We start from the raw sequence: 13,356 nt of genomic DNA, 5'->3' as shown, positions 1-13,356 counted from the left end.
TCAGCAATTTTTTCATATAGCACAGACACTAGAACACATATCATTATTTAACAGAGGGGATGGCTTGAATATACTATAGTGGCTTAACAACCACTTTAAATTAAGGGAAGGGGACAACAGTGAGATTCAACCCGGACAAGGATTAACCCTTACATCCTAGACCTCAACAAACAACAAAAGCCTACACTAAAGCTGGATACACACTATCCAACTTTTGTGGTTAGATTTCCTTCAGATTTACCTTTTCTATGTAGTGCAAGGGCCTGCCAGATTGCATACAAATTGAAAGTGTTTAGGTTTGACCTCATATTATATGGTTTTGGTAAGTCTAAAGGAAAAAGTCTTCAGAGAATCCTATAGTGTGTATGGCCCATAAGGCACAGTGCCTGGGAATCCTGAGTAGGAGCACTTACTATGCTTCATTTATTTATCTAGAGTCCAATTTCAATAAAATGCAAAAAAATAAAACTTCACCTCCCAACTTATATTTTAGGATTATTAAAGTAGTATTAAACCCCATCCAAAGCTTTATTTTCTATGGGTTGGATTCATTCTTACTTTATATCCTGGTATCCATACAATAAAATCAAGGAAAATCTAAAATAGCTGTAATCACAACAGGAGCAAGGAGGAACTCTCCTAATGGGATGCTTGTTCCAAGGATAACTGCCAGTGAGGCAATATCGTCTCATTTCCCGTTGTGCCTTCGGGACAGGAAGTGTAGTAAAGTCTCCACAATGGAAATTCAGAAAGCTAATAAAACATAACAAAAGGTTCTAAAACTTGCACACAAGTTTTAGCTGGAGTTCTAGTTTAAGTTCATCTCAAAATACTATTAAGCATCATAAAAGAAAATGAATACAAACCATCCATACTCCAATGCTGGAAGAAGGCTCTGAAAATGGACGCTTAAAGACACGGCATATTTTTAATGCATCTGTGTACACTTCAGAAACATTGTTCAAGACAACTAATATGGCGGCTGCAGGAAATACACATGAGAAGAGGCTGACATAACCATACAGCAAGAATAATTCCAAATAGTCATCAAATGTTCCCTAGGAAAAAAAGTAAAAAAAAGGTCAGGGCATGATAACATGGGATAATGGCTACACACATTCTGAACTCCTAGATTGTAAGCTCTAATGAGCAGGGCCCTCTGATTCCTCCTGAATTGAATTGTATTGCAACTGTAATGTCTGCCCTTATGTTGTAAAGTGCTGCGTAAACTGTTGGTGCTATATAAATCCTGTATTATAATAATAATAATAATAATAATAATAATAATAATAACAGAAACTAGTTTTATGAGCCACATTTCCAACCATAAATGTGTGACTTGTTATTATTCTGCAGCTCCTTTCCCCACCCAATGCCTGTGAATGCACTTGTCAAATCTATCAGTGCAAAGGCCAGGCATGTAATAAAGAAAAATCCACTTTCACCACAAGTCGAAGGCATTTTATATTCTGGAACGGACATCTGGCTACCCTTTCACTTGAAGATCAGGCCTTTCTTGGCACTTTTTGTGTACAAGTTTAAATCTGCATTTTTTGATAGAAAATTACTTATAACCCCCACACTTTTTTATATATACATATATATACACATATACATACATATACATACACAGTATCTCACAAAAGTGTAGCACTGGGGAGCTACAGTTCATTGAAGGAACCATGAATGCCAACATGTACTGTGACATACTAAAGCAGAGCATGATCCCCTCCCTTCAGAGACTGAACGCAGGGCAGTATTCCAACATGACAACGACCCCAAACACACCTTCAAGATGACCACTGCCTTGCTAAAGGAGCTGAGGGTAGAGGTGATGGACTGGCCAAGCATGTCTCCAGACCTAAACCCTATTGAGCATCTGTGGGACATCTTAAACATAAGATGGAGGAGCGCAAGGTTTCTACCATCCACCAGCATCGTGATGTCATCATGGAGGAGTGGAAGAGGACTCCAATGGCAACCTGTGAAGCTCTGGTGAACTCCATGAACAAAAGGGTTAAGGCAGTGCTGGAAAATAATTGGGGCCACACAAAATATTGACATTTTTGGTCAATTTGCACATTTTACACCTAGGGGTGTACTCACTTTTGTTGCCAGCGGTTTAAACATTAATGGCTGTGTGTTGAGTTATTTTATGGGGACAGCAAATTTACACTGTTATACAAGCTGTACACTCACTACTTTACATTGTAGCAAAGTGCCATTTCCTCAGTGTTGTCACATGAAAAGATATACTCACTTTTGTGAAATACTGTGTGTGTGTGTGTGTGTAATTATTTATTCTTTTTAGCAGAGACTCTAGAGAATAAAAAGCCGATTGTTGCAATTTTTTATGTCACATTGGTATTTGCACAGCGGTTTTTCAAGCGCAATTTTTTGGGCAAAAAATACACTTTAATTAATTTAAAAATACAATATATGCCCACATTTTTAGTAAATAATGAAAGATGATGTTACACTGCTACCTGTTTAGAGTTACAGAGGAGACCTAGTGCTAGAATACACGTTGCTTCTGCGCCCACAGAGGGAAGAGGGCGCTTTGTTTTTCTTTTTTTTCCCCCCTTTTTATTTTTACACTGTTCCTTTATGTTTTTTTTTTTTATCACTTTAATTCCTATTACAAGGAATGTAAACATCCCTTGTAATAGAAATAAGGATGACAGGTCCTTTTTATGGAGAAATATGGGTTCAAAAAGACCCAAAATCTCTCCTTTACCTTTAGAAGCAAAAGATCAAAATTAAAAAAAAATCTATCTTTTGCTTTACAAAAAAATATTGGTCCTGTTTGCCATTGTCATTGAAAGTGAAACTGAAAGAAAATCCCAAATTTTGGTCTGTCCCCAGAAAAGTATTAGAGGGGAAATCTTCCATTAGGGACTTATTTGGGGGTCCCCAGGAATTTCCTCTCACTTCCTATTTGGCTAAGGGACAGGAAGTAAAAGGAAATCTCTGCAAGGGGACACCGGTGGTGAAATAAAATCTGCCAGGGGTTATAATCCCTCCTTTACACGATTCAAAATGAAAAAAAAAAAAAAGGTTTGCCTACAGCTATACTTTAATCTCTTTCCATATATATATATATATATTTTTTTTTTTATCTATGTATTTATATTTAGAGATATATTCATATATATTATATATATATTATATATATATATATATATATATATATATATATATATATATATATATATATATACACACACACACACACACACACACACACACACACACACATATATATATATATTTTTTTTTTTATAGAACATATCAAAAAGCCAGGAGAAAACGTTTTGGGCCCATTCACAGAGCATGTGTTTCTTGCTGCTGAAAGTTACTTTTTGCATCCGAAATACATGTGCATACTGTTCATCTAATGATTGAGGATATCCTGGGATGGATAATGAGCAATAGAGCCGCTGAGATGCCTAACTTTCCTGGAGAAAATGCTGCTCCAATCTCCACCCAGTGCTGGCCCCATGAAAAAGCCAAAAGGCCATATTTTTTGCTGCAAGAGAGAATTAGCTAATCTATATTCTGATCCTCTTCAACAGAGATCACATGGCCAAATGCCTATTTTATTGGTAATGCGAATAGCAAAGGATTGGCTGGGACAGTATTTTCCTTCAACCTCATTTTGTTTCTTGTTATAGGGATGGAGACGCCGGGCAACACCAGCTTGGGTCTCATTTAAAGTCCCACCTAGTCCAATATGTTTAAGGACAGTATTTTAACCTGGAAAAGTAAGTCTTTTCACCAATCAGTTCTTTTATATTTCTGCCTCCACTAAGACTAATAACATAGCTTATCATTTGAATATAGATAAGCTCTAATACAAGAGGATGCAGACAATGGTATTTATAGACAGAGGTGATAACAACAGTGGACAAGTTTCATATCACATCACCAGTGACCTGAATTAAATCCACACAGTACATCAACGCAATATACGATTGGCTTATGCACAGTGCCAAAAAAGTCAGCTGCAGAACTGTGGGGCATAACACTGCAATCCAATCCTGGCAGCAGTTTGATGCAGTACAGATGGCGTTCGGGAAAAAAAAAGTCAATCATCTAACTTCCACCAAACTGAAATATCTAAGTATAGGAGACTCAGTGGCTAGATAAAAATGAAAACCATATGAAAACATGTCAGCTGTACAATCTTAAAATGAACAAAATAACATTAGGATAGAAAAAAATGAAAATCATTGGTAATTGCCTTACTTCTGCCACCATATTAGTGGTGTACAGACTATAGATGCTGTAAACAACTTCTTATTGTTATGTCCCTTGTGGCACAGAAAGCTATTCTTCATCAGTGGATTTACACCGAACCCCCCACCACTTCTCTTTCATAGCTAAATTATCTTATGTTTTCTGCATGGAATGGATGGAGGCCTCCTTAAGTAAGGACTCACGGGTCCAAAATTTCTTCAATGTTTGGGAATTCTTGATTCAAACCTTGCCCTTAGGTACTCAAAAATCTATAGCAGTGTTTTTCAACCTTTCTTCAGTCAAGGCACCCTTAAAAATGATGGACAATCTCAAGGCACCCTTTAACATTTGTGGTCTAGAGCAGGGTTTCTCAACCAGTGTGCCACAGCACACTGGTGTGCCGTGATGAGTCCCCAGGTGGGCCATGGCAAAATTACCCCAATTTTGGTGCATTTTCTGAAAGCACACCAAAAATGAGGGACATAATAGAAGTCTATAGGAAACCACAGGAAGCACACATGAAAACCGTGGGTATCCTGCGCTACACCTGCGCTGCGGCCAAACTGAAGCAGATGTGCAAGCGGAATACAACATAAAAAAGAAGTGCCGTTTCCATAGAATAGAGCCGTTGTGTGGATCGTTCCAGGCTCAAGTATCCCATTAATGTAAGTAACAATTCAATTTTATCAACATTTTTGCCTGGTGTGCCTCGAGATTCTGCCAGATTGTAAAGGGTGCCTTGGTTGAAAAAAGGTTGAAAAACACTGGTCTAGAGGTACCCTATTCTAAAATGTAAGAATTATTCTAATAGTTTTACATAATGCAGCAACATCCACACATGTAGGACACCCAACGTTACAGGTGATTTATTCTTCCAAATGCACTTTTGCAAACTGGTAGTGATTAGTATTCCTAGGTTTCTCTTCTCCCTCTGTTTTTCTCCATCAATCAGCTAATGTGACCCGAACACTGATGGAGAGGGGCAGGAGAGGGTCAAACAAAGATGCCATTGGTCATTAGGGCTCCAAAAAGCTAGAAGTTTGTAATTGTCCACAAATGAAAACCTGGGGCTTTGTGTACCTAAAAGGAAGGCTTCATCCATATACCAGCTTGTATACAATTTTTGGGCAATTTTTAGGCATTCTGCCAAGGTACCCCTGAAGAAACCTCAAGGCACCCTGGTTGAAAAAGTCTGATCTATAGTACAAATGTTTTCAAAACATCCAGTGGTACCAAATAGATTATCAACCAATGACCCTCCCATTGATGTCTAACCCCCCACTTAACCACTTGCCGACCGCCGCAAGTACATATACTGCGGCGGTCAGCCCCGGCCAGGCAAAGTGACATACCGGTATGTCACTAGCCTGTCACTGGCTTGTGAGCCAATAGCGGGCGCGCGCCCGCCCCGGCTGAGGCGCGCGCCCGCCCCGGCTCGTTCCCTAACAAGTCGGTGCGTGTGACCGGCGGACCCGATGTCCCGATGTTCGCCTGGAAGGGAGAAAGGCAGGCGGCTAATGTAAACAAGCCGCCTGTCATTCTCCCCTGTGTAAAAATGGAGATCAGACGGTTCTACTATGTAGGACCGTTGATCTCTGTTTTTACACTAGTAGCCATGTCCCATCACAGTTAGAATCACGCCCCTAGGACACACTTAACCCCTCCCTCTCCAATACAGTTAACCTCTTCCCTGCCAGTGTCATTTTTACAGTAACAGTGCATATGTATAGCACTGATTACTGCAGTAAGGTCACTGGTAACCCCAAAAGTGTCAAAAATGTCAGTCAAGGGTCCAATCTGTCCGCCGCAATGTCGCAGTCCTGCAAAAAAAAAAAAAAAATCGCAGATCGCCGCCATTACGCGTTAAAAAACTAAACACCAAAAATAACAAAAATCTTTCCCTTTGTTAGTAAACGCGATAACTTTTGCGCAAACCAATCACTTTTTGCGATTTTTTTACCAAACATATGTAGCATAAAACAAATTGGCCGAAAATGTTAAAAAATTTTGATTTTTACATTTTTTTCGGGGGAATTTCATATAAAAAAATGTGAATAATATTGTTATTTTTGCAAAATGTACGTTTTTTTTTTTTTTTATAGTGCATGATCAAAAAATCGCACAGGTGATCAAATACCACCAAAACAAAGCTCTGTTTGTGGGGAAAAAAGGACGTCAAATTCGTTTAGGTACAGCGTCGCACGACCGCGCAATTGTCCGTTAAAGTCACGCAGTAAAAAAATCGCAAAAAACCCCCTGGTCAGGAAGGGGGTAAAATCTTCCGGGACTTAAGTGGCTAACCTGTAAGATGTTTTGTAATCTATTGACTGAAGCCTCCCCCTCTACCTCTTAACTACTGGACCAACCGCCATCCATTCAAGTGCTTCTTACCATTCTAACCTGGACCCAGTGCGGTTTGCTTATCACCAAGCTGTACTAACAAAAATGTACATTTTTATTGGCTAAATGTTGTGGCCACCAAAGGCAGGCCATACACGGAGCATATTTCTTTCCTGCAACCCAAAGAAATTTGTTTGATTCCGCATCAAAACAGCGGTGATTCAGGAACCTCTCCTGCTGGGCCATTGTCTTCTCGGGCAGAGGTAGCCCTCTCTGTTGGGAGAAGACAGGTATTATCACTGGCGATAATCACAAGACAATCCAGCAGGCTAGTTGTACCCAAATTGATCGATCAATCAACTTGGTACATTCAGCCTGCCCATTAACAATTAAACCGGCGAAGATTTGAATCGTGTATGGCCAGGCGAATTGTCAAAAGCATTCTCTAATTAAAAATAATAATAACCCTAGATTCTTGTATTACAAAAAAAGAGTAGCCTACCTAAATGATAAATTGGTATGTTTTATATTCTTGCTTTTATTTTATACCCTTTACACTTTCAGAGAGAGTTAAATCACCAAAAGATCTGCGTCACAATGTACGGTATTTATAACGCATTCCTTACAATGTTATTTCTCATGCTAGAGCCAACACATGTACTTGTACGAATACTCACCAAATAAGTGTACATATTCCTTTCTAGGTGAATTTGCTCCAACAAAGTATATTTAGAGCCTGAATTCAGTGGTTTTGCTTTGTCGGCTAATTGTCTGTTAGTTCTCTTCTGCATCCAGTATGGAAGAAACGTCTCAAAAATCTGGTTAAAGAACTGAGAGACCAGAAGCAAGCAGACCAGACTCTGCAGAGAAAACAAATAAAAAATATAGTAAGGTAAAAAACATTATAAGTAGAACAATGTACAAATAATGCAATTTTTCTGGCTTGCAGGATAAACTTGAACTGTTTTCATATGTCTCTAGCATAGTAATGGATCCCTAAGATGGTGTTATGTAATGGCTGAACAGGCAATACAGCAATACCGGGATATACTATATTACCAAAAGTATTGGGACCCCCTGTCTTTACACACACTTGAACTTTAATGGCATCCAAGTCTTAGTCTGTAGGGTTTAATATTGAGTTGGCCCAAGCTTTGCAGCTATAACAGCTTCAACCCTTCTGGAAAGGCTGTCCACAAGGTTTAGGAGTGTGTCTATGGGAATGTTTGACCATTCTTCCAGAAGCGCATTTGTAAAATCAGGCACTGATGTTGAACGAGAAGGCCTGTCTCGCAGTCTCTGCTCTAATTCATCCCAAAGGTGTTTTATCCAGTTGAGGTCAGGATTCTCTGCAGGCCAGTCAAATTCCTCCACCCCAAACTCGCTCATCCATGTTTTTATGGACCTTGCTTTGAGCACTGGTGCACACAGTTATGTTGGAACAGGAAGGGGCCATACCCAAACTGTTCCCACAAAGTTGGGAGCATGAAATTGTACAATATGTCTTGGTATGCTGACAGCTTAAGGGTTCTCTTCACTGGAACTAAGGGGCCAAGCCCAACCCCTGAAAAACAGCCCCACATCATAATCCCCCTACCACTAAATGATATAAAGGAGTGGCCCAATACTTTTGGCAATATAGTGTGGATGAGCGAGTTTGGGTGGAGGAACTTGACTGGCCTCAACCCAATAGAACACCTTTGGGATGAATTTGAGCGAAGACTGCAAGCCGGGACCTCTCGTCCAACATGAGTTCCTGAACTCACAATTGCGGTTCTGGAAGAATGGTCAAACACTCCCGTAGACACACTCCTAAACCTTGTGGACAGCCTTCCCAGAAGAGTTGAAGCTGTTATAGCTGCAAAGGGTGGACCAACTCAATATTGAACCCTACGGACTAAGACTGGGATGCCATTAAAGCTCATGTGCTGTAAAGGCAGACGTCCCAATACTTTTGGGAATATAGTGAATATTGCGAGCTTTGCTTAGTAATTAGTTTAACGATCCTCATACTTACATAAACAGTAATACGCCATCATATATATTCAACCTTAAGTCGGTAATAAGCCAAACAGCAAGCGTTTATTATACTGCAGCTTACCAATTCTTAGATGTGAAGGCTGCATTCATTTTCGTTCTTTAAGCCTTTCTTTCTTTCTTTTATTTTCCCCTGGTGATCTAGCCAGTAAGTCTGTTTTCCAACAGAACAAGCCTTCATACAAATGCAGCAGTTAGCGGGTTGTGACAAACCATTTAACAGTGACAGGGGGGCTTCCAGCGAACACATTTTATTTAACTATGTAAAACCTTTAGGCTTCACTCACAACCGGCGGTTAAGGGCAGTGTGAATTGTAGGTGCAGGAATCTTTGGTTTACAACTGCAGGCGAAAACAGCTAGGGGCAGTCGCCGGCCTCATTCACTCTAATGGCAGTTCACCGATGGCCAAGGCTGTCCGTAGCTCTCCACACAGCCAGTGATTACTTGCAGTGATCGCTGCTGGACACTGTGTCCAATCACCACAAGTAATTGCTGGCTATGCATAATGATGCAACCCGTGACCTGTCATCGTGAGCAGGGACAACGACTGCCCCCAGCCACTCATCTGCATCTGTAATCCAAAGATTGCTGCTGATACAAATTGCACTCTCCTTAATCACCAGTATGAATGTAGCCTAAGGCTGTAGATAGGCTGCAGGGGACGGTTAGAGGCTGGAGGAATGTTACATGAGACTACTATAGACTACTGCTATTATGGCCCCTTTACAAGTCAATGGACCTACTACTTGCTCACTATAAGTACCAAAGGGCCACAGGTTGGCCATCAGGGGTGTAATGTAATACACAATTCAGCCCCTACTTCCAAAGGCTTAATTACAGGGACATTCAAATCAGAAAGAAACCGATGGCTATAAGAATTTCGCCTGTAAATATCAGGGTAAACATTAACAGAAGCTGGGCTGCTTCAGGTGAGTTCTGAGTAAAAATGCCCACTGTTCCTGGATTATAAACAATGTGCATCTACTAGAATAAAAAAAATAAATAATAATAATTGTATGTATATATATATATATTGTAACAGGAAGTCAGCTAAATCTGGGAATGTAGTCACAGGAAGGAGATACATTTCCACCTGATTTAGAAAGTCCATTAATTAATTTAGGGTGTTGGCTACAGAGCTAGCCAGCAGGAAGTTGAAAGGCCTTCACCTGTTCAGAATGAGGGAGTTAAGGCTCTATAATTTGTTCAGAGAAATTCCTATTGTTTGCTGCCTCCAGAAGCTGTGTCCTGAAGCCATGTGGGCTGGGAGCAGGAGGACAGTCAGCGTGTGCCTCCCGACAGGATGTGTGGGCCTGGGAGAAGACCCCCCGGAGTGATGTGTGCCCGGGACGGTAACCAAGGGTGAATACGTCTCAAAGGTGAGAAGACGAACTGTTGATGTGAAAGAAACAAAGGACTGTGTTGCCCTGTGAAGCTATTATAAAAGGACTATTGAGTGTCCGCTGGAGGACAAGGAAGTCTGCCCGACGGTAGGTTGGAGACAGACACTTAGGCAGGTTCCAGTTGTGAGAAGGTAGCCGCCCACAGAGGCAAGGATTTATTTTCTGTTTTATTTTATTTTGGATGTTTTGCTGCATACAGCCTGGTGAAGAAAACACCATTTAATAAACCACACTGTTTGTTTGCAAGCACTTGTCGGCTACCTCTCTGGGAAAACGCACCCCCCAAGGGGTCATCCACACCCGCCACCGAGCTAATCCCTTACATATGGTGGAGGTATGCAGTGGGCAGAAGCGAAGATCCCTGCAAGGAAGTGCAAATGTTTGATGAACTTTGTCTGGTGCATGAGATTGCACAATCTATGTGTGCAGGAGAGAAGATCCTGACAAAAAAAAAAAAAGTGTTTTAAAGAGACAGCGGTCTCAAAATTATTTGATGAACTTTGTTGTGTCTGGTGCAAGTGACTGCACAAACTGTGTGCGCAGGAAAAGAGATCCTGCAAGAGAGAGAAAAACTACATGTGTTGAAGAGACAGTGGTCTGAAAATTGTTTGCTGGACTGTGAAAAATTTGTTTGTGGAGTTATTGAAGATGGGGCGGTCCAAACGCCTGAAAAATGCAAAGATAGATGAAATGAGAGACCGGATTCTATGGATGGAGGGGATGTTGCCGTCTGAACCAGCCCCATCCATGCCTAAAGAGAGTCTACTAAAGAGGAAGGTTGTTGTCCCTAGCAACACTGATGAAACTGCTATGGAGACGCAGTGTGCTCAGATGAAAAGTAAACTCAAAATGGAGGAGATGTTGAAACATCTGATTATATCAAATGCAGCTCAACAGCAAGCAAATGCAGCTCAACAGCAGGCAAATGCGGATTTTCAGCAGAGCTTTGCAGCTCAACAAAAGGCTCATCAAGAGAGCATGGCAGGCTGGAAACAGAGACGCCAGCAGCCAATGGAGGCCATCGGTTTGGAGGAAACCGAGTATGTGTGCAGGGCTGAGTTGGATGCCTTGCAACGGAAAATGGAAGAAAAGGAACAAGCCTTGGAATTGCTTAAAATGGAGCATAGAAACTTGCAGGAAACAAATGAACTACTCAAGTCTCATGTGTCACAGTGGGAAGAATCCACTGCTCTTCTTTTGGTCGAGTTGCAAAAACGCAGAGAGACTATAATGGAGAAAGATACCATCCTCATGGAAAAGGAAAGTGAAATTCAGACTTTGCAGAAGCAAAGTATGGCTGATATGTTGGAGTTGCGTAATCAGCTGGAAAAAAGTCTTCAGTCTTTGGGAGCTACAAAAATAGACCTGCAGGAGTCGCAGGAACAGAATGTTGCTCTGGAAGCGACATTGTCTCTCAGCGACAAAGAGAAAAGTGAAAGAGAGGCTAAATTACTGAGTACTGTGTATGAGCTCACTACTTTAAGCAATGTGGTAGATGAATGGCGTGCGGACTGTGAAAGTTGGAAAGGGGAAGCCCAACGTGTCCAGCAGCAGTTAAAGGAGAAAGAAGCCTGTGTGGCAGAATTACATTCTTATTCCCAGATGCTAGCCAATGAGGTGAAGGCTCTTATGCAGGGAAAAGAAGATTGTGAACATAAGAGGGAAAAAGTAGAGGCACAGCTTCTGGAATCGCAAGTCAAGGTGTCAGAAGGTGACCGATTGTGTGCTAAGCTGTCAGAGAAGGCAAACCGACTGCAGGTTGAGTTGGACAATGTTACAAATCAGCTTTCTCAAGCAGACAGCAAATCTAGAGAAATTGCGGAAGATTTTTCTATCTTGGAATCGCAGCTGCAAGACACGCAGGAACTCTTACAGGAAGAGAGGTGTCAAAGGCTGAGTTTTAGCACAAAGCTCAAACAAATGGAAGATGAGAAAAATGGCTTCCTGGAACAATTAAAAGAGGAGGCGGAAGCAAAGAAAAACCTATCAGAGCAAGTCGCAACATTGCAAGCTCAGATAGCGGATATGAAAAAACGCATGGAAGAAAGCGTTGCTTCATTACAGTGTGTTGAAGATGTGAAAAAGAAGTTTGATCAGATGCTTGGTGAAGAGAAGACTGTGTCTGCAAAATATGCAGAAGAACGCGACCGCGCAGAAGCGGAGGCGCGTGATAACGAGAGCAAAGCCCTGTTCTTGGCTCGCTCTTTGGAGGAAGCTCTAGAGTCCAAGGCTGAACTAGAAAGAGTTAACAAGCAGCTATGTACAGAGATGGAACATGTGGTCAGCTACAAGGATGAGGTTGAGAAAAGCGTTCAGGAGCTAGAAAAGTCTAAACGAGCCTTAGAACAGCAAGTAGAAGAGATGAAGATTCCGTTGCAGGAACTGGAAGAGGAATTCCAGGCAACAGAGGATCTGTCCCAAAGAGGGGATAGTGTGCCTGATGCAGTTTTTAAAAGGATCAGTGTTTTGGGGTCTGTCCTGAGTGAGCCTCAGAAATGTGATGACACGTGGCTTGAATCACCCCTTTGGAATAAACCGTTCCTTCAAAAACTTCAAGCATTGGAAAATGTATCATTAGAGCTTCAGCAAACAAAGGAGCTGAGTAAGAAATGTGGTGATTTCTCAGTTCAGGCTGAAAACCTAGTGGAGAAAACTAAGGCTGTTGGTGAAAACGTGAAGCAAATGAATAAGTGCCTTTCAGGGAGTGTTTCCAAAATGGAACTGGTGAAAGACGGGTGGCAGAAGTTTGATCGTGATCTTGAGATGCATTCCATGTGGAATTCAGATAGAGAAAAAGAACTAGGTGACCTTGAGCGGTCAAATAGTTCAGCAGAAAGTGCATTGAAGAAACCTGTAAAAGAATGTGTTGCAGTTCCATGCTTCTTCACTGATGCAGAGAGGAGGTCTATAATGGATACCACCCAGATCGCTGGGTTCAACTGTGTTGTTGCCTTTGACCCCTATGTTGGTGGAAGGAAAGTTGATGATGTTCTGGTTGGCTACTTCTGTGAAGAGTTTGGCAAGAAATATAAACTGAATATCAAATCAAATAGTAGGCCTTTACTGCGACTCGCTCAGGAGGGCGAAAAGTTTAAGAAGTTGATGAGTGCAAATGCTTCAGATCTGCCTATGAATATGAAATGTTTGAATGATATTGATATCTCTGGGAAAAGGAACAGGGGTCACTTTGAAGAAATGTGTGACAGCCTGTTGTCTCAATTGGAAAATCCTCTGCACAGCATCTTAGAGCAAGCAAAGCTCAAGAAGGAAGATCATTCCCTTTTACAACAAAAAGTCAATGATTGTGTACAGCTGTATGGAGAGGCAACTCAAGTC

At 41.3% G+C, this 13,356-nt stretch overlaps 1 protein-coding gene across 1 annotated transcript in view; it reads right to left on the bottom strand.

The window, feature by feature from the left end:
- Positions 1–13,356, bottom strand: part of ANO10 (anoctamin 10) — a 164,381-nt gene that overhangs the window by 89,007 nt on the left and 62,018 nt on the right. Inside the window, exons 9-10 of the mRNA XM_082259710.1 lie at positions 7,257–7,439; positions 867–1,058 (exon numbers count right to left, since the gene is read on the bottom strand). Coding sequence (XP_082115836.1) covers positions 867–1,058; positions 7,257–7,439 — 375 coding nt within the window. The remainder of the gene's footprint in view (positions 1–866; positions 1,059–7,256; positions 7,440–13,356) is intronic.

Source organism: Pelophylax lessonae (genome assembly GCF_965119305.1).
Source record: "Pelophylax lessonae genome assembly, chromosome: 5".
In the NCBI taxonomy this organism is placed as follows: domain Eukaryota; kingdom Metazoa; phylum Chordata; class Amphibia; order Anura; family Ranidae; genus Pelophylax; species Pelophylax lessonae.
The sequence above is the reverse complement of the archived record's forward strand: the minus strand, read 5'-3'. Positions and strand labels throughout refer to the sequence as shown.